This window comes from Leptonychotes weddellii, chromosome 11, assembly GCF_054177405.1.
Source record: "Leptonychotes weddellii isolate Sample4059 chromosome 11, ASM5417740v2, whole genome shotgun sequence".
Taxonomy (NCBI): Eukaryota; Metazoa; Chordata; class Mammalia; order Carnivora; family Phocidae; genus Leptonychotes; species Leptonychotes weddellii.
Window position 1 is genome coordinate 12,536,041 of NC_138379.1, and position 22,078 is coordinate 12,558,118.

Below are 22,078 nucleotides of genomic sequence, written 5' to 3' on the forward strand. Positions count from 1 at the left end.
CTTTTGGGGGCCCCAAGGAGCCCTTTGACCAGGTCAGTGCTGGAAGATCCACTCAGAAGCTCAGTTGGGTATGGTTTTATTAGCCAAGTCAATAGTGAGCACAAACCAAAAACCACTGCCTGATCCCTCTGTCACTGCTCATCAAAGAATAGAAAAGTACCTTGGCTCCAGGAGAAGCTTGGCTCCAGGCTAGATATAGCAGGGACCCTTGGGGCACCTGGGGCACCAACCCTGGAGAAGTTTCTGGAGCTAAGTCCAGAGCAGTAACATGCTAGTGTCCCAGTCCCACAGTGTCCCATGCCACAGTGTCCCTGCTCCGACCCTAAGACTTGGATACCTTTGGCCCTTTAACACACAGCCGCCTCTTCCCAGAGGATTTGTTCTCAGGTGGCTCCAAGCTCTGGCTTGGCCCGCACCTTCATTAATGTCTCTCATGTCCGCATCCCAGCTTCCTCCTGGCTCCAAATGAGAATGTGATAACCTAGGAGGAGTGAGACCAGTCTGACTTGCACCTTCCATGATCAGTCTCTGAGAACTTGGGGCTGGCCCAGGGAACCCAGGACTTGGTCAGGAAATACCAGGAAACCAGACAGCAGCCAGGCATCGTCATGACCAAGACAAAGCAAGAGGCATGGAGGGCCTAGGCCAAAGAGTCCACTGTATCCTGTAAATCTTTACTGACTCCTACCCTGGGGTGACTGGCAGGGCTAAGCTGAGGGGAGCCTGCACTCAACCAGGGGGGTAGGGTAGGGCTTGGCCAATCTGAGATACAACCTGCTTCACTCACCCATCACAGAGGCCAGCGTGTCCCCCATGGGATTGAACTCATTGAGCTGCAGAGACAAGGGCATAAGCATCAGGAGGAGGTGAGGTACTGGGAGAAGGGCACATGAGGATTAATTTCTGGTCAGGAAAGGTAGGTTGAAGCCCTGCTTCCTCCCCTCATCATTTGAGGGCCCAAACCTCACCGAAATGATACCAGAAGATTCTGGGTCATAGAGCTGATACATCATCTTCCCTGAGTTTCCATCAAACACATCGATCGTCCTTAATTCATGGGGGGTACAGCTTTTGAAATTAGGATCTGGGTATCGGCCCACGACAACGAGGTTGTACCGAGGATGCCAGGTTGCCTAGGAGATGGAGAGTTGTCATGAGAGTAAATGCGGAGTACTATCAAGAGGGACGTCAAAAGTATTCTTTGCCACTCACAAATGTTAATACAATTGCCAGCAATTTAATAATGGAGATAAAACCCACATGAAACTACAAGAACAGCTTTCAACTGCATGTGCCTCTACCATCCCAAATTTTTAACCCCAAATTGGCGTCTCTGGACCTTGGGACATCTTCAGGCCTTTTCTGTCTTTTGTATTTCCTGAGATCATACCAACTGATAAATGTTTTAACATCAGCTTGACCCAGACATTAACCAAAGCCTACAACCAAGCAAAAACCAAGAAGGACATAAGTTCTGAAGTAATTCCACTACTGTCCCTTCTCCATCAACATGAATGATGAAGAGTTGAGCAGAAAATGGCTAGTGACCAAGAAAAGGAAGGAAACCTATGTTCCCCTATGTTCCAAAACAAATCTGGCAGTTAGTCAGAATGACAGAATCAGATGGGGTTTTCCTAAGAAATTGCAAGAAGTGTTGAAGGAGGAAAAACATGGTTAGCCGGAAGGACAGAGTGGTATGTGCCATGGCTTGGAAATAAGTCACAAGTCCCACCTGGGAAGCTGGAAATTGTCCTCACTGGATACAAAGTGAGAGATGACACACAGATCAATGGGAACCAACCGGTGAAGAACCCTTGTTCTTAAGAGCCTGGATTTGATCTGAGGTATGCGGGAGCTACTCTAATATTAAATGATCACTGCTGACATTGTACGTCCCAGGCACTAGACAAGTGCTTTAAGTATACAGATTCTTCCCACAACCCTGTCCGTCAGATACTGTTACTCGCTTTTTAGAGATGAGGAAACCGAGATCCAAAATTCAAGCAGCTTACCCACGAACTCTAACCAGGGGTGTCAGTCTACCTGAAGCTGGTGCCCCCACCACTATGCTATGTTGATGAAAGAAATACCGGCATGAAACCCGGAGGTCTGGAGAGGGGCTGCGGTGTTAGAAAAAGAACAGAAACCAGGAGAGCAGAGGAACGGGCAGAGTTGAGGCTGCCTGGGGCGTGTGCAGGAAGGAATCAGAAGACTTAAAGACTGTCAGTCTTGGGAGCTGAGTCAGCTGGGGGACCAGCAGCACATGCAGATAACTGGAGGTGAGGGCAGAACAGCAGGGAAGTGGGCTGGGCCCAACGAACCAGGAAGAGCTTACTGGAGACCAAGAAAACGGCAGTGCAGTGGGACTGCAGAAGGGGGACAGAAGTTGCAGAGAGTGCCGGGAGAGAAGAGATGGCTTCGTGTAGGTACAGGATGAGATCTGGGATCAGGCATTTCCAGATCTGGCCTCTCCCTACCTCAGGCAGACCCGGCCCGTCCCCGTGATCACAGCTCCCTGCCTCCATCACTTACCTTGATGGGCGTCAGGTGCTGGAAGTGGCGGTGAGGGTGTGGGATCAGGCTTGGGGGGCAGTCCCACTGGGAGGCCGAGTAAACCCGGAGCTCACTCTTCTGGTCAGTGGTCAGGAGCTGGGCTCCATCAGGACTGAAACAAGCTGGCAAGTGAAAAGCCCCAGAGCTGAAGGAGCCCCAGGCCCTTGTTATCCTGGCTGTCATAGGCCTTCTCCTGCAGGGGCACCCCTCTCTCCCACTCCTCTCTAGGCAGGGGTGGAAGGGAGGAGGTTAATCTGGACTGTGAACAAAAACATCCTAGAAACTTGGGGCACCTGGATGGCTCAGTCAGGATAGCCGCCAGCTCTTGATTTTGGCTCAGGTTGTGATCTCAGCGTCCTTGCTCAGTGGGAAGTCTGTTTGTCCCTCTCCCTTTGGCCCTCCCCCTGCTTGTGTTTTCTCTAAAAAAAATAAATCTTTAAAAAAAAAATTCTAGAAACTTAGCAGCTGTTGGAGGCAGCTAGAATCAGAAAGTTTCCAAGACATCCACTTGGCTGATGCTCTCAGGGTAGAGATTTAACCTAGCAGCTTCTAAAGATTGAGGGAAAACCCTGGAAGTGGTTGGACAGGCAGGGTCTGCAGGAAGGATGAGGTCTGGTATATCACACCTGCGTTGACAGGATGGCTATGCGGCAGCGAGTGGAGGAAGCTGGATTTCCCTCTAACCTGGCGCAGGTCCCAGATTTTCACTGTTTGGTCTACAGAGGCTGTGGCCAGGAACCAATCACAGCATGGGTTCAGGGCCACATGGGTCACTTTCTTTTTGTGCATTCTCAGATTCCAAAGCTGCAGAGAAGGGCTTGGTTCAGGTGGGGCGCAGGGAGGCCGGGATGGGTGGGGGGTTGGTTAGGGAGAGAAAGGGAGGACCTGGGCTCCAGAGAACGCACCTCCCTGCCATCCATGTTGAGCAGGATCACGTGCCCCACATTGTCTCCCGTGACCACCATTCGGCTTCTGGCAGACACATCCAGGCTGCAAAACCAGAAGCTGGAGGGAGAAACTGTGCTGTAAGATTCTTGGGGACAGAGGCAAGGTCCATTCAGTCACTGTTGTAGCTCCAGTGTCTAGTGTACAGTTAGACGTCCCACCAGTATTTGCTGAAGGAGTAACTGTCTCGCCACAGACTCCCAGCAAGGAGCCCACGGACTTGTCTACCGTCCGACAGAGAGGATGGGGGTGACGGAGCTCAGAAATGTGTCCAGTTAGTCAGCTAGTCAGAGTCCCTGAAGCAGCCACAGCTCAGAGCCATAAGGCAAGTCCCCAGGCTAGCCTGCCTCCTAGAGCCCTGGGTTCTGAGGAGGACTCGTTTATTGCTCTCTCCCTTCCCTCTCTACCCTTTGGGCCAAAGGAGATGACAAACCAAACGGGCTGCCCAGCTCTGTTCCGCAGAGCTGGTGAGAAAGGAACTTCTGCCCCCTTCTGAACATTTAGGGAAAAAAGCATACACAACTTTGGGAGCTCTGTCTTGCTCTTTTGTCTCTCAGACTACTTGAGGACGAAGGGATGGGGTTGGGATTGCTTCAGGGATCCTAAAACCCGGCCAGGAGAGCTCAGGTTCATATTTTTTTCTCTCAAACACTCAAATCCTTGCTACAGTGCCTACAAATCCCCTACAAATGTCTTTCAGAGGGAGGGTTTCTTGTGGACAAATAACATGGAACTGAGTCTATCCCGTCTCCTGCCCTGACCTCTGTGGGGCCGCCCAGGATAACGTCCAGTGCTAGTTAGACCTCCCTCACACACACCCCGGATTCTTCAGAGAACAGTAAGAGTCATGTGTCTGGCCGGAAATCCAAGTGCCGAGCATTTTGTCATTTCTCCAGCCACTTGCTCTTGGGGTGTCCCATGTGCTCTGCGGACAGGACTCTATCCCTTTCAGCTTCCATCAAGGAACTGGTCGCGTCATCACACCCCAGTGACGTAGGGAATGAAATCTTAAATTCCTAGTTCCTGCTCCAACCTTTAAGTGCCTTTCCAGGCCAATGCCATGTTGACTAGTGAGAAACAAGGTCTAGTCTAACCCAGGAACGCCTTACAGAAGAGCCGAAGCCCTTCCCTCGCTGAGAAGAGTGGAGGTTCTAGAACCCCTCCCTGAAGCAGTAACACACCCGGAACGCAGGAAGAGTGGCTACGGAAAATCTCAGAGGGAAGCGTAGGACATGGCTGCCACCTTGCAGTTCTCCCCTGTACCAGGTATGGGGGACACACATGAGATCTGGACGCTCTCACCAGAACTACACCGAGAGCCCAGAAGCCCTTTCCCTCCTAGTGAGGCTACTCACTTGCAGGTGCCTGAGCTGGTAAAAACTCGGAGAGTGTTGCCTTTAAAGTCTTGCAGCCTAGTTGTTCCCTCCATTGAGGAGGTGAAAAACTGGTTGGTATCAAGAGGGTTAAACTTCAGCCCAGTGATGCTCCCTCCAGCTCCGATCTAACACAAGGAAGAGAAAAGCCAGTGAGTGATGCCAGCTCAGGTGGAGGAGGAGGCCTGGGTGCACAGGCCCCGCTGACCAGAGAACCGGGCAGGCAGCACGTGCGGCCAGGCCAGCCCAGAGGCCCTGACACGGCGATGCGCTCCATGACGCTCTTTCTTACTTAAGACTTGAGTTTTAATTGAGTTGTTAAAAAATTAACAGACGGTACATTTGGTTGTTTTTAGAATACGGTTCTATGAATTTGAACACACAGTAGAGGTTTGAATAACCACCACCCAAATCTGGATGCAGAACAGGTCTGTCCCCTCAAAAAACTCCCTTGTGCTCTCCTGTCATAGTCACACCCCCTCCCCACCTTGTAACCCCCCTGGCCACCAGCCACCGTGGCTCTGTTCTCCATCATTATGCTATGGCCTTGCCTTTAACAGACTGTCATAGGAGTGAATCCTACAGTAGGCATCCTTTTGCAACTGGCTTCTTTCATCTCACTCAGCATAATGCCCCTGAGATGCAGCCAGGTTTCTGTGTGTACCCATCGCTCATTCCATTTTACTGCTGAGTGTTCCATTACATGGATGCACCACAGCTTACTTATTATTGCCTGGTGCTCTTTAGAAGAGCTTCAGCTGGGAACAGGGCCTGGATTAGGAGGGCAGGAGTCAGATCTGAGCTCCTTCCTATTTTTTTCGAGACATCCCAGACAAGGATGATGAAAACAATCATGATAACATCAATAACATAACCTCATTAAGTGCTTATGATGTATCAGGCACAGTTTTAAGAACTTGACAGCTTCCAGAGCTCCTTCTCTACCTCTTATGCTGCCGCTATCCCAGCCTCACAGACCTAGTGTCCCCTTAGCTCACTCAACGTGCTCACCGGCATGTTCCGTCCCCTGTACAAAGCATTCTAAGCAGTGCCCATGGTCCGCCCAACCCTTGCTCCCGGGATCATCTTCTGCTCCTGACAGCTGAGTCCTGTGCTCACCCAGGCTTCGTGGTGTCTGTTCTTAAACCCGTATATGCATGTTGTACTTTTTGTTGTAATTATGTAATTTAATTAAACATGTAACTTAATTACATGTCATTTATTAACCATTTCATTAAAAATTTAAACTTTAAACATTTCAACAAAACATTTAAGCATTTACTTAAACATGTAATTTAATTAAACAGAAGAACTACGCGCAAAAAGGAAGACCACTGTTATTTCTATGAAAGCCACGTTGAATACTTTGGAAAAACTAGATAAAAATGAGTTGCTAAAAATGATATAGTTGCCAGATTAAGCATGGGTGAGATACTTATAAACACTTAGGGTGGGAAATAATAAAACTTTCAAAAGAATCTGCAATCAGATTGCTTCACAACTGCCTTAAAATTATGTCTCCATGGGGCACGTGGGTGGCTCAGTCAGTTAGGCGTCTGACTCTTGGTTTTGGCTCAGGTCATGATCTCATGGGTTGTGGGATCGAGCCCTGTAATGGGCTCTGCACTCAGTGAGGAGTCTGCTTGGGATTCTCTCCCTGTGCCGCACTCATGCACGCTCTCTCTTTCAAATGAATAAATAAAATCTTAAAAAGAAAAAAAATTTTTTTTTTAAGTAAGGGGAGAGGCAGAGGGAGAGGGAGAAGCAGACTCCCCACTAAGGAGGGAGCCCGATGCAGGGTTTGATCCCAGGACCCGGAGATCATGACCTGAGCCGAAGGCAGATGCTTAAACATCTGAGCCACCTAGGTGCCCCAATAAAAAATCTTAAAAAAAAATTATGTCTCCACTTTTAGGGAAAGGGAAACTAGACCCTATAAAGAATACATTATGGGTGTGGTTTATGTAAGAGCAGGGGAACCCTAATCAGTGGACCGTTATTCTCAGAAAAGGACTGGTCCTATGTCAGAGCATCAGTAATAAATACATACATAAACATTTTAAGTCAAAATGCATGTGTGTTCTTCTAGTAAGGGTAGACTTAAGTGGTTACAACCCCAACTCTTGAACTGAGAAGGAAGAACAAAACCAGGGCAAAGTATGATAAAGAAATATATTGGAGACTTCCAATACCAGAGATGGTGGTTAGCTCAGGTCGGACCAGCCTTCTGTTGAGAACTAGGAAAGGGAAACAAAATCGACACCTATAAAGAAAAGTTTCTGAAGTCAATGGAGAGCTATGAAGGCATCAGGGACTTGAAGACCGGCATCTTAGAGGAGGAGCAGAAAGATAGGCCTGACTTTGGATGCTGCTTTTCCCCTTGAGGCCTATGCAGCCCAGAAAGCTTGGCTTTGAAGCAGAGGAACCGAAAGGCAGAGAAGCTGAATGGAAAGTGGTGGGTGGCTTCAAGGCTGAGAAGCTGGGCTGAGGTTTTGCCAGTCTCGCAGGGCAAGAGGAGAGGTCGTGGAAGAAATCCAGCTTTTAGTTAGGATCTCTGACACTCTAGAGATAAGAACAAACTGGAAATAGCCTGACTTTCACAAAGACTGAAGTCCAGATTCAAATCATTTCTTTCTTTCTTCTTTTTTAAGATTTTATTTATTTACTTGACAGAGAGAGAGAGAGAGCACAAGCAGGGGGAGTGGCAGGCAGAGGGAGAAGCAGACTCCCCACTGAGCAGGGAGCCCAATGTGGGGCTCCATCCCAGGACCCTGGGATCATGATCTGAGCCGAAGGCATATGCTTCACCGACTGAGCCACCCAAGTGCCCCCAGATTCAAATCATTTCAATCTCACTGGAGTAAGATGATCTGATTTCATCCTACCTGCCTGTCAGAAGGAAAAAGAATTGTCTCTGGAGAAAAATACCACCACTCAAAACTTCAAATTATCTCTACAAGTTTTCATATGCAATATTTGGCATTATATCTAAAATCACCCAGCATATCAGAAGATAAGGCCAAATAACCAAAAACTAAGAGGAAAAAAATAACATTTGAAAGACACAGGAGATCCAGATATTAGAGCTATTAGATACAGGCTTTAAAATAATTGTGATTAATATACATTAAAAAAAAATAAGACCTGGGGCGCCTGGGTGGCTCAGTCGGTTAAGCGTCTGCCTTTGGCTCAGGTCATGATCCCGGGCTCCTGGGATGGAGCCCTGCATTGGGTTCCCTGCTCACTGGGGAGTCTGCTTCTCCCTCTCCTTCTGCCCTTCCCCCAATCATGCTCCCCCCAACTCTCAAATATATAAATAAAGTCTTTTTTAAAAACTAGACCTAATTTAAAAATGGACAAAGGATTTGAACAGACATTTTTCTGAAGACATGCAAATGGCAACAAACACATGAGAAGATGCTCAACATCATTAGTCATCATGAGATACTACTTCACACCCACTTGGATGGTGATAAGAAAAAAGATGGACAATAACAAGTGGTGACAAGACAACCCCTGAAATGGGAGAAAATATTTGCAAACTAGATCTGATAAGAAGTTAGTATCAAAAGTATATGAAGAACTCAATAGCAAAAAAACAAACAAAAAGCCCCCCAAATAACCTAATTAAAACTGGTCAAAGGACCTCAATCGACATTTCTCCAAATAAGACATACAAATGGCCAACAGGTATATGAAAAGGTGCTCAGCATCATTAATCCTGACATCATGGAAATGCAAATCAAAACCACAATGAGCTATCACCTTACACTTGTTGGAATGGCTATTATCAAAACAAAAGGTAACAGGTGTTAGCAAGGGTGTGGAGAAAAAGGTACTCTTGTACCCTGTTGATGGGAATGTAAATTGGTAGAGGCATTGTGGAAAACAGTGTGGAGGTTCTTTGGAAAATATACCACATGATCCATCAATCCCACTTGTGGGTATATAGCCCAAGGAAATGAGCTTTTCACGTGTTATCTTCCCTCCTGGGTTCACTGTAGCTATTCACAATAGCCAAGGTAGGAAAACCACCTCAGTGTCTGTTGACAGATGAAGGGATAAAGAAAATGTAGTATGTATATATGATGGAATATTAGTGAGCCTTTAAAAAGAAGGAAATCCTGCCATTTGTGACAACCAGGATGAACCAGGAGGATGTTATGCTAAGTGAAATAAGTCAGACACAGAAAGACAAATACAGCGTGATTTCACTTATATGTGGATCTACAGACGTGGAATTCATAAAAGCTGAGAGCAGAATGGTGGTTGTCAGGGACTTGGGGATGGAGGAGATGGGGAGATGTGGGTGAAAGGGTACAAAGTGTCAATTATGCAGGATGAATAAGTTCCAGAGAGCTAATGTACAGCATGGTGACCATAGTTAATACTATATTGTATATTTGAAATTTACTAAGAGAGTTGATCTTAAGTGTTCCAGAGCACACAAGATAATATGTGAAGTGATGAACGTTAATTAGCTTGACTGTGGTAATCATTTGCAATGTACACATGTTAAAACTCACACTGTATGCTTTAAATATGTGCAATTTTTATTTGTCAATTATATCTCAATAAAGCTGGAAAAGAATACAAGTGTTGTTAAGGATATGGAGAAGTTGAAGCCCTCCTACATTGCTGGTGGGAATGTGAGATGGAGTAGTCACTCTGGAAAATGGTTTGGCAGTTCCACAAAAACTTAAACATAAAGTTACCATACGTCCCAGCAATTCCACTCCTAGACATATACTCAAGAGAAATGAATATGTATGTTCATATGAAAACTTGTACACAAATATTCCTAAAAGCATCCATAATAAAAGAAGGCTAAAAATCAATGACTCAAAACATCCATCTCAAGAAGTTGTGAAAGTAACGGGAGAAGAAAGTAGGAGAGGGGTGCCTGGGTGGCTCAGTCAGTTAAGCATCTGACTCTTGATTTCGTCTGGGGTCATGATCTCAGGGTCATGGGATCGAGCTCCAAATCAGATTCTGCACTCAGCATGGAGTCTGCTTGTCCCTCTCCTTCTGCTCCTCTCCCTGCTCTCTCTCTCTCTCCCTCTCTAAAATAAATAAATAAAATCTTAAAAAAAAAAAAAAGTAGGAGAAAGAAAGAACAGAAATGAATGAAACAGAAAACAAATATATACTGTGAGAGAATTAACAAACAAAAGTTGGGGGATGCCTGGCTGGCTCAGTCAGTAGAGCACATAACTCCTGATCTCAGGGTTGTGAGTTCAAGCCCCACATTGGGCATGGAGCCTACTTTAAAAAAAAAAAAAAAGTTGGGTGTTAAATGAAAAGACTAATAAAATCAATAAATCCCTGGTGAGACTGACCAAACGGAAGTCACAAATAATCAATGTAATAGATCAAAAAAGATACATCAATATAAATCCTACACATTTTAAACAATTATAAGAGGATATAATAAGCAATCTTATGCCAGTAAATTTGAAAACTTAGATAAAATGGGTAAATTCCTTAGAAAAATACAAATTTGCCAAACTGACAGAAGATGAAAGAGAAAATCAGAATAGTCTGATATCTATTAAAGACATTGTATTCACAACTAAAAACTTTCTTGCACGGTAAATTCCAGATCCTGGTAGCTTCACTGCTGAATATACTAAACATTTAAGGAAGAAATAATATCAGTCTTTTTCTTAACCTTGTTTTCCAACTATCTCAAACTCTTAGCAAAGTTGCAAAAATTGCACAAAGAACTGGTTTTCTGGAAAAAAAAAATGCTTTTCTGAAAAAAACCCTGCTTTCTGGAACCATTTGATAATAAATTGCCAACATGATGTCTCATCACTCTCAAATACTCTACTGTATTTCCTACAAGAACATGCTCCTATGTAACCACAATAAGACAATCAAAACTTAGGGGTATCTAAAGTAGTTCAAACTCACAGAAACAGAAAGTTATAATTGTGGTTGCCAAGGGCTGAGGGAAGGGGAAAATGAGGAACTTATTCAGTGGGTACACAGTTTCAGTTTTACATGATAAAAAAGTTCTACAGTTCTGCTATACAATAATATGAATATAGTTAACACTACCATACACTTAAAAATGGTTCAATGATAAATGTTATGTGGTTTTACCACAATTTTTAAGAAGTAATATTACTTGCTGGAGATATAATTGGAAAGGTTAAAAAGGGGGGGGAGAAAATTTAAATGAAAAATTCGAATATAATAAACTAAAACAAACATACAAAAATCACTCAGTGTAGGGGCGCCTGGGTGGCTGTTGATTAAGCGTGTGCCTTCAGCTCAGGTCATGATCCCAGGGTCCTGGGATCGAGCCCCATGTTGGGCTCCCTGCTCAGTGGGGAGTCTGCTTCTCCTTCTCCCTCTGCCCCTCCCCACTGCTCGTGCTCACTCTCAAATAAATAAAATCTTTTTTTTTTTTTTAAATCTCAGTGTAACATCACATTAGCAGAATAAAGGGGAAAGATCAGCTGATCTCAAGAGATACAAAAAAGTATTTGATGAAATTCGATTATCATTCATGATAGGAACTTCTGGTAATTTATTTTATTTAGAAATAAAAGGGGAACTTCCATAGTCTGATAAAGAATATTCAAAAACAGACAAGTTTTAAAACACAAACAAGCTCCTATATATATACCCAAGAGAAGTGAAAACAGGTGTTCAAACAAAAACTTGTACATGAATATTCACAGCCATTGTACTCATAATAGCAAAAGGTGGAAAAAACCCAAATGTCCATTAACAGATGAGTGGATAAATAAAATGTGTCATATCCATATGATTAGACTATTATTCAGCTATAAAAAGGAATGAAATACTCATACAAGCTACAGCACGGATGCAACTTGAAAACATTAGGCTAAATGAAAGAAGCCAGACCCAAAAGGACAAATATCATGTGATTCCATTTATATGAAGTACTTAGAATAGTCAAATTCATAGAGACAGAAGGCAGATCAGTAGATCTAGGGGAGGGTAATAGAAAGTCATTGTTTAATGGGTACAGAGTTATGTTAGGAAGATGAAAAAGTTTTGCAGATGGTTGGTGGTGATAGCGCACAACAGTGCAAATGTACTTAATTGTGTACACTTAAAATGGCTAATATGGGGGGATGCCTGGCTGGCTTAGCTGGAAGAGCATGCAACTCTTGATCTTGGGGTTGTGAGTTCAAACCCCTTATTGAGTGTAGAAATTACTAAACAACAACAAAAAACCCTTAAAAATGGTTAAAATGGTAAATTTTATGTTAGGTGTATTTTACAACAATAAAAAGTAGAAGAAATCATACTTAATGATCAAATATAAAAGCCTTCTATGATCAAGAACAAGACAAGCATGTCTGCTATATTTAATATTCAACAATGTACTAGAGGTCTTGCCAATGGAATAAGGCAAAAAAGAAGTATAAGAATAGTAAGGAGAGAAATCAAACTCTCATTATTTGTAGATGACAAGATCGTGTAGGGAAAAATTTTAAATCCTCAGACAAACTATTAAAATTAATAAGTGTGGATTTCTGCTTCCAACCATGATGGAGTATCATATTCTCCTGTGTTAAACAACTAAAAAAATGGACAAGCTACATGAACTAGGTTCTCAGACATTGGACAATAGGCAGCACCAGACAGGAAGGAAAGAAAGGAGATAGCTTTGCCACTGCCCCAGCTTAACTGCGTGGAGAGAGTCCTCAGGTTGCAAGACAGGGAGGAACCACACAGCCTAGCAATCTCACTGGGCTGAGGAGACAGAGTGTTAGGAAAGCCAACATAGCAAGAATTGGTGGGCAAAATGCTGGGGAGGAGAGAGACACACAGAAGGAGCATTCTGGAGAGTTTCACAAGGGTCCCCTCAAGTCTTTGAGGGAAGTATTAATGTATAAATGTGTCTGAGGAAACTACCCAAGACTTGGGGAGGGGGCAGGGAGAAACACCGTAAATAAGCAGGGGAGAAATCCTCAGAACAGTGTGTAGTCTCAGAAAGACTTAATATACAAAACATCGAGTCCTCAGAAGGGTATTGCCTCAGGGTGAGGACAGCTTATATTTATAGGCTGCCTTAAACCCATGCTAACTGGGGTAGACTGAATAATGGTCCCCAAGATGTCCATGCCCTAATCCTTGGACTCTGTGAATAATACGCTAGATGACCAAAGGGACTTTGCATATGTGGTTAAGGATCTTGAGATGGGAAGATTATCCTGGATTATCTGGGTGGGATAGATATAATCAAAATCAAAATGGTCTTTATAAGAGGAACACAGGAGGGGCGCCTGGGTGGCTCAGTCGTTAAGCGTCTGCCTTCGGCTCAGGTCATGATCCCAGGGTCCTGGGATCGAGCCCCACATCGGGCTCCCTGCTCAGCAGGAAGCCTGCTTGGCTTCTCCCTCTCCCAATCCCCCTGCTTGTGTTCCCTCTCTCCTGTGTCTCTCTCTGTCAAATAAATAAATAAAATCTTAAAAAAAGAAAAAAAAAAGAAGCAGAAAATCGGGGTGATGCACTTTGAAGATAGAAGAAGCAGCCATTGCCCAGGAATTCAGATGGTTACAAGAAGCTGAAAAAAAAAACAAGGAAACAGATTCTCCCCTCAGAACCTTGAGAAAGAACCAGCCCTGCCAACACCTTGACCTTAATCCAGAAAAAAATGATTTCAGAGCTCTGATCTCCAGATCTCCAGAACTGTAAGAGAATAAAATTGTGTTGTTTTAAGATACCAAGTCTGTGGTAATTTGTTATAGAGGCAATAGGAAACTAATATAGTAACTATATTAACAAAGCTTAAAAACAAGGCTTCAAAGTATCAAACTGTTATAAGTAACTGCATCTCAGAACAAAGCCCAACAATATTTAAAAGAATACAACACAATCCAACATCCAACAATGTAAAATTCACAACGTCTGGCATCCAATGAGAAATTGCCAGGCATGCAAAGAAGGAGGAAAATAGAACTCATAACCAGAAGAAAACTAAATGAATAGAAACACCCTCAGAAGTGACACAGATGATAGAATTAGCAAAAACATTAAAACAACTATTATGAACACACTCTATATGGTCAAGAAAGTAGAAGAAGCAGTGAACATGAAAAAAGAAATGGAAGCTACTTAAAAAGGCCCAAATCAAACTTCTGGAGATGATATACAGTATCTGAAAAAAAATACATCTAATACAGATTAGATAATGCAGAAGATCAGTGAAAGAGAGACAGCAATAGAAGCTATGCAAAATAAAATGGGGGGGATTAAAAAATGAACTTTATCAATGACCTGTAGGAAAACACCTAGTAGCCTAACATATATATAATTGGAGTCCCAGAAAATAAAGGGGGGGGGAGAAACTATTGAATATTTATGGCCTAAAATTTTCCAAATTTGATGACAAACCCATCAATCCAAGAGGTAAAATGAACCCCAAAGAGCAGAAACATATAGAGAAATAGAGTAGACAAATCACAATCATTTTTAAAGTAGCCAGAAGAAAAAAAGAAAAGAAAAATCATGTAAAGAGGAACATAAGAATGAGAGAAGACTGCATCAGAAATCATCTCTAAGGGCGCCTGAGTGGCTCAGTCGGTTAAGCGTCTGCCTTCGGCTCGGGCCATGATCCCAGCATCCTGAGATTGAGCCCCATGTCCGGCTCCATGCTCAGCAGGGAGCCTGCTTCTCCCTCTCCCTCTGCCGGCCTGTCTGCCTACTTGTGATCTCTCTCTCTCTCTCCCTGTCAAATAAATAAATAAAATCTTAAAAAAAAGAAAGAAATCATCTCTAAAGTAGTAAAAGCAAGAAAACAAAAACAGAAGCCTGTGAACCTAGAATTCTATACCTAGCAAAAGTATCTTTTCCCCTAAAAAAGACAAACAAAAGAAAAAAAAATGTATCAGGAGCCAACCTACATTATAAGAAATGTTAAAGGAAATTCTTCAGGCAGAAGGAAAATGTTACCAAAAGGAACTCTAGGGGTGCCTGGGTGGCTCAGTCAGTTAAGCGTCTGCCTTTGGCTCCACAACTAGGTACTTATTCAAGAAAAATGAAAACATATATCTACACAAAGCTTGTACATAAATGTTCATAATAGCTTTATTTTTATTTGGAAAAAATCCAAATATCCTTCTGCAGGTGAATGGATAAATTGTGGTGCATTGATATAATGGAACACTACTGAGAAAGAAAAAAAAAAAAACACTACTGATAGGGGCGCCTGGGTGCCTCAGTTGTTAAGCGTCTGCCTTCGGCCCAGGTCATGATCCCAGGGTCTTGGGATCGAGCCCCGCATCGGGCTCCCTGCTCCGCGGGAAGCCTGCTTCTCCCTCTCCCACTCCCCCTGCTCATGTTTCCTCTCTCACTGTCTCTCTCTGTCAAATGAATAAATAACATCTTAAAAAAAAACAAAACACCCTACTGATACATGTATAAATGTAGATGAATTTCAAATAATTATACTGAGTGAAAGCCAGAAAAACAAAGTATATATTATACTATGTCATTTATATAAAAATGCATATTAACCAATAGGGTTAGAAAGCAGATCAACGATTTTCAGAGGTAGGGAGAAGTGGATTACAAAGGGGTATGAGGAAACTTTGGGGCTGAAAAAAAAGACACAAATAACTCATATCAAGAATGTGAGGGGGCGCCTGGGTGGCTCAGATGGTTAAGCGTCTGCCTTTGGCTCAGGTCATGAACACAGGGTCCTGGGATCAAGTCCCACATCAGCCTGCTTCTCCCTCTGCCTCTCTCTCTCTCTGTCTCTTATGAATAAAGAAATAAAATCTTAAAAAAAAAAAAAAAAGAATGTGAGGGGAGGTATCACTAAGATCATGTAGACATTAACAGGATAGTAAGGAAATGCCATGAACAAATTCATGTCACTAAATTCAACAATTTAGGTAAAATGGACAAGTTTCTTGAAAAACAAACTACCAAGCTCATTCACAAGAAACAGAGAACCTAAACTGCCCCACAGCTATGAAAGATATTGAATATACAGTTAACTCCCCAACAAAGAAAACTCCAATCCTAAAAATACTACAAAGATTTTAAGGAAGAGGGGCGCCTGGGTGGCTCAGTCAGTTAAGCGGCTGCCTTCGGCTCAGGTCACGATCCCAGAGTCCTGGATAGAGCCCCTCATCGGGCTCCCTGCTCAGCGGAGAGCCTGCTTCTCCCTCTCCCTCTGCCTGCCACTCCCCCTGCTTGTGCTCTCTATCTCTCTCTCTGTGTCAAATAAATAAAATCTTTAAAATTTTTTTTAAGGAAGAGATAGTATCAATTCTACACAAATAATTCCAGAAAATACAAGAGGTAGGAATACCTCCTAACTCTTTTTATGAGGCCTGCATTACCCTGATACCAAAGGCATTACAAAAAACAAAAGCGAATTACAGGATATTTTTAGTGGTCATCTGGTATATGATTTTAAACTAGAATATCTGATATAATAAGTAAAATACAACAGATTGTAGGGTAGAATACTTATGTAATAATCTAGGCAGAAGTTTGGGTGTGTATCATAGTGTATACACACAGAGAAAGATGCCTCAAATGGAGATTTCCAGTACTTTTTATTCTTTATGCTTTTCTCTGTATTATTTGAAATTCTCATAAGCATGGATCATTTTACAATAAGAGTAAAACCAAGTTATCTTCATTATGAAAATGTCATACATGTTTCCTTGTAAAGATCAGAGCCAAGGTCAGAGGACTAAAGAAGTAACAAAATGAGGGGCGCCTGGCTAGCTCAGTCAGGGGAGCATGTGACTCTTGATTTTGAGGTCGTGAGTTCAGGCCCCACGTTGAGTGTGAAGCCTACTTAAAAAATAAAAAAAAAATTTTTTTTTTAAAGATTTTATTTATTTATTTGAGAGAGAGAATGAGAGACAGAGAGAGAGCACATGAGAGGGGGGAGGGTCAGAGGGAGAAGCAGACTCCCTGCTGAGCAGGGAACCCAATGTGGGACTCGATCCCGGGACTCCAGGATCATGACCCGAGCCGAAGGCAGTCGCTTAACCAACTGAGCCACCCAGGCACCCAAAAAAATTTTTTTAAATTAAAAAAAAAATGTAGTAGCAAAATGAGGCATTGTTGCGCCTTCAGTCCCTGTTCTCAAATCAACTTTCTGTCAGTATCTGGAAGTAAAAACAGAGAGCTCTCCAGACCACTATACCCTTCTTCTGCTCCAATCTAGCCTCTTGCTAGTCTCAACGTGCAGATGCTCAGACCAATCTCCGAGACGGTGTGAAGAAATGTCACTTAAAGGCACATTATACTGAAGAGTGGTATAAACCAAAGCAGCCTCAGCCTGGCACAAGTTTAAAGCAGATGTCATTTCCCTTTTGGTCAGGAGGCTCTTCCCCTAGGACACCCTTAGGCTACTTCTTAAATTTCTCTATTCCCCTGTCCTAGATTCCGAGGGGGGAAAAAACCCAAAAAACCAAAAAAAGAAATCTCTTCCTGTCTGAGCTCTGGGTTTTGACTTCAATTTAAAACTGCCCCTTCTGGTGGTCACCTGTCTCACCAGCTGGGCAGGAAGCTGAGCTCTGTCCACAGCATTCCTCTGGCTGCCCTTCTTCTGGCTTCAAAGCACCTGTTTTCTTGAACACCCATCTCATCCCAAGCCTGTCTAACCTGGCCTTTTATGATGGGCTGCTTTGAGGAAACACTTAAGAAAACCCATCCTGGGTTCGCCCTTGGCCTCATCTATCTCTTCTGTTCCATTTCTGGGTATATGCCCCAAAGAACTGAAAGCGGGGATTTGAAGAGATAATTTGCATACCAACATCCACAGCAGCATTGTTCACAATAGCCAAAAGGTGGAAGCAACCCAAGTGTTCATCAGCAGATGAATGGAGAAGCAAAATGTGGTAAATGCATCAAGTGGAGTATTATTCAGCCTTAAAAAGGAAATTCTGACACCTGCTACAACACGGATGAACCTAGAGGATGTTATGCAAAGTGAAATAAGCCAAAGGATAAATATTGTGATTCCACTTATGCAAGATACTCATGAGAGTGTCAAAATCATCAAAACAGAAAGTAAAATGGTGGTCGCCAAGGATAGGGAGATGGAAGAATGGGGAATTAGTGTTTAGTGGGTGCAGAGTTTTACTTTTGCAAGATGGAATTCTGGAGACTGGCTACACAAGAACTCCAATGTACTTAAGGCCGCTGAACTGCACACTTAAAAATCATTAAGAGGGTACATTTTAGGTGTATTTCATCAACATCTTTAAAAATCAGAACATTTCATGTAAAAAAACTTAGGCTTCAGGCTTCATTTGAACATATCAGATCTGATACCATCATGGGACCTAGATTCCTACATGTCAGCCATCTCCAGTTTACCACTGACCCCATCCCCTATCATTCTTTTTCCTGTTTGGCTTCCTTAAGCATGTGAGTTTGTGGCTTCTGTTCTAAACCCAGAGCGTCACTTATTACAGTACAGCCCTCCACTGTCAGCCCCCCACTGGGCAAACTAAGGGTCTTCTCTTTGGTGGAGAGGCCAGCACCTTCACCCCTCAGCAATTAATGATAAATACTAACCATCCCTAAAAAACACTATGCCAATCTTTGCCCTGAACATACTCTGCCTTTCCTTTTTCTCTCCATTTACCTAATTATTGTTCTTCCTCATTCCCCACTCACCCATGAGCCTTCTCTGTTGACTCTAACTCACAGGAGGTTCTTCCTTCTCTCACGTTCTGTAGCATTTACCATCGGTACTGCCAATTATCTTGTATGTATACATCCCATCTACCCAGTTACACTTCAAGGCCCTCATTCGTTCAACAAACATAAAGCAGCTACTCTAGGCCAAACATTGTTCTAGGCACTGGGGATATGGTGGTGAACCAGAAAGACAAGGTCCCTCTTATCATGGAGCTTACTTTCCAAAGACATTTGTATGGGCAGAGACATACAAATAAGTAAAACATTTCAGGTACTGATAAACCTTGTTGGGGGAGGCGGGGGGGGAAGCAGGGTAAGAAGAGAGGGAGTGAATGAGTGAAGTAGAGGCTACTTTAGACAGAGTGGTCAGTGAAAGCTGTTTGAAGAAGTATATTAAGCCAAGACCTGAATGGTAAGAGGGAGTCAGCCATGAGAAAACCATGGGAAAGAGTACCCCAGTCAAAGAGAACAGCAAGTGCAAAGACCCCGTTTTAGGAATAGAAATAGCTAGTGTGGCTAAAGCCTAGGAACCGAGGAAAGACAGTAGGAGAAGACGAGGCCAAGAGTTAAGAAGGGGCTCAGATTCTGTCCTTTGTGATAACTTACAAGAGGGTGATCAATATTTTATACCTTCTCATGTTTTAAGGGCTGGCACTCAAGGAAGATTTGAGTAGCATTACCACTGACTTGTTTGAAAATACCCAGTTCCTTCTGATCCCAATCATCTCCTCGTTCCTGGATAACTTTTCATTCCTTCAACAAACACTTCTTCAGCACTATTGACTGGCACAGGGAACTGCTCACCCCTTTAATGAAGGTGGGTTTGTCCTTTATGCCAAAGTTCCAGAGCATGATATCTCCCCCTTTGGAACCCACAGCCAGGGTGCTGGGGTGAGTTGGGTGCCATGCCAAGGATGTGGCCCTCCTGTCAAAGGGGGCAGCCTTTTGGAATATCCGGTAAGAAGCCAGAGAGTGCAGAAAGGCCTGCTGGAGACCCTGACACAGAGAAAAAAAAAGAATTAAGTTGCATTAAAACCCAAAGTCCTGGGTAAATTGCCAATCTCTGCCTCCTCCATAGACGAGCTCTAGGGCCAAGTCCTCCCACCGAAGGAAAACGAACTGCCTGGCTCTGTGCTTGAAAATATTTGCAGTGTGCATGGACTCATCCTGGAAAGCAAGAGGGCAGAGTGCATTCCAGATGAGACCTTTACAGCATAAGACTTCCACCTGGCTGAATGCCCAGTAGGTCAGTGCCCAAGGTAGAGGTGATCTGACCACTGACAACCCACTGAACCAACCCAGCATCTAACTTGAGAACATCCCAGTAGTGAAAAGGTGCAGGGCAACCCCTTGAGCACTTCAGCCAGGAAACGCCTCACCTGCTGTAGTGATGGCCGGACAGCCTTGCCCAGCTTATGGCGGTGGAGGGCCCTGACGATGCTGCATGATGGCGGGACCTGCAGGCTAGCCAAGCCCGCCCAAAGGCAGCCTGAGTCAAATCTTCTGCTAGAACCTGCCAAGCAGAACAGACACATGTTTTCCTCTCTCTTCTCACGCACGGAAGAGTTTCCTGCTGAAATCTCAGAAAGAAAGCCTTGTTTTTTCACGCCGCAGAGCCAGTCTCTCCCATCACCTCCTAAGGCCTTTCCATGGTCTGCTCACTCTCACCCAGCACAAGAAATAAAGAGTGAGAAGGGATTCAGCCCCTTACCCCAAACACTCCCCAAAATAGTAATTCTGAGGTGAAACTAAATATGAAATCATATGAAACCGGACCCTTGCAGGGTTTCTGAGCAGGGAGCCAAAGAGACACAGAGGAATAAAGTTTACGCAGAACTCTTCCCAGTGGGTTGGAAAACTCATACTAGGGTTGGGTGGCAATTTTAAAATCACATACGATGCACAATAAAAGGATTTTAGGATAGCACAGAAGTGACTGGGGAAAGACCTATCTTTAAATCCTGTATTAAAATAATGTAGAGGTGACCAGTTGTTGGCCCCAAGTCCAATCTGCTCTTTTGGAAACCAGCAGGATCCAGAGGGTCTGGCACGGCTCTAAATTAAGCTGCTTTTGGAGAGGTAGATCCACTTAGAATAGGAATACAGATGTATCTGAGGACCTGGTCTCTATGAATCTGGCCTCTTGATAACCCATCCCTTCTTCTTATGGACAAAAAGCACTTCATCAACAACGCCCTGCTCCAGTCTTTTGTGTTCCCCCAAACTCCTTATCGCCCCAGGTTCAAGCCCCAATAAACCTGAGAGAGTGAGTTTTCTAAGGAAGGAAATTGAGGGTTCTTACAGCGGAAACCAAGGACACACAGCTAGCAACCACGACTATGGAAATTCAGCACACACACCACCAGGCAAGGTAGGATTATTTTAAGCAGTCCTCCGTGTGTAAAAATCCTGGTACAAACAAGGAATTGGAAGGTCCGTTGTCTTATGTAATGGAGCTCGTCTGCCTCTTCCCGTCACCTGAGGGGGGTTAAGCCCAAGCTCTGTGATGTCAAAGGACCTGCAGAAAAACGCACAGCCCGAGGCATCCGAAACTTGGGGCAGCCTCGAGAAACCAGTAGCACCCATCCCCCACTCAGCCTCCTGCGTGAGAACCCCAAAAGGCGGAATTATTAAAGCAGCAGGCGCAGGCAGTACCGGGGCCCTTCACACAGAGCTTCTTGGCCTCGGGCTCCAGCTCCCGGGGGCTTCTGCTCCTCTTGCTCTTGGGGCGTACTGCCACCTCGAGGGTCTTCTGGGTTTCTGGGCGTTTCCTAGGAGCCATCGCGTCCTCCGTGCGAAGGGGTACTATGCCCTATGCCGAGATCGTGGAGGGAAGATTGTGAAGCCTCCGGGGAGAAACAAGGCGGGGACCGGGGAACTAAGCCAACTTCCCGCCAAACAGCCACACCGCTTTCAATCTGGCTTCTGGCTCCGGCCCCACCCCTCGCGGAGAGGCCCCGCCCCTCCCGCGAAGACTGGTGCACGGGAGGGGAGGAGCTCATGGGCTCCCTAGGGAAACGGGATAGCGCCTACGTGCTGGGTCAGATTGTGCCCGTCAGCTGATCTGCCAGAAATAAAGATGGCCGCCACTGCTAGGTCACCCAACTTGAAGCCTCTTCAGAGTCCGCGCTGCCCGGCCTCCGCGGGTTCCCCAGGAGACCCGGTGCCAATCAAGGCTTCGGCTCCGCCTCCTCTGGCTTTTAATCTCGGGCTTTAGGATTGGCTGGTTCTGGAGATAGGCAGCTTTGTAGAAAGCTAGCCACCTCCCTGCGGTGGAAATCAAACTCTTCCGGCCAGCCCGCTCTGCCATAGGTGTGGAGTACTTCTGTTTCCCCAGCATCCCCGAATCTCAGCTTCTCTGCGCAGCGTGGGTGAAACTTGCAGCTTTTAGCTAAGGTTTCCCCAAACCTGCTGAGTGTCCGCCTAGGGCGTAACGATGAGCTGGAGAGGGGCGCCTGGGTGGCTCAGTCGTTAAGCGTCTGCCTTCGGCTCAGGTCATGATCTCAGGGTCCTGGGATCGAGCCCCGCATCGGGCTCCCTGCTCC

The 22,078-nt window shown here is 44.5% G+C and overlaps 1 protein-coding gene across 1 annotated transcript; it reads right to left on the reverse strand.

The window, feature by feature from the left end:
• Positions 1–60: 60 nt before the first annotated feature.
• DDB2 (damage specific DNA binding protein 2) lies at positions 61–21,581 on the reverse strand. The gene is made up of 10 exons (XM_006730182.3): positions 21,189–21,581; positions 19,913–20,046; positions 19,338–19,529; positions 4,854–4,999; positions 3,459–3,558; positions 3,180–3,357; positions 2,533–2,675; positions 969–1,133; positions 788–833; positions 61–481 (listed from the first exon to the last, which is right to left on the reverse strand). The coding sequence occupies exons 1-10, from the start codon at positions 21,313–21,315 to the stop codon at positions 432–434; spliced, it is 1,281 nt and encodes a 426-aa protein (XP_006730245.1). The 5' UTR covers positions 21,316–21,581; the 3' UTR covers positions 61–431.
• Between the last annotated feature and the right edge of the window lie 497 nt (positions 21,582–22,078).

Coding starts and splice junctions, on each gene's coding strand:
- DDB2 (XM_006730182.3), bottom strand. CDS start 21,315: ATGGCTCCTAGGAAACGCCCAGAAACCCAGAAGACCCTCGAGGTGGCA. Junction 20,047..21,188: donor GCTCTGTGTGAAGGGCCCCG/GTACTGCCTGCG, acceptor TCTGCTTGGCAG/GTTCTAGCAGAAGATTTGAC. Junction 2,676..3,179: donor TAGCCATCCTGTCAACGCAG/GTGTGATATACC, acceptor TTCACTTGCCAG/CTTGTTTCAGTCCTGATGGA.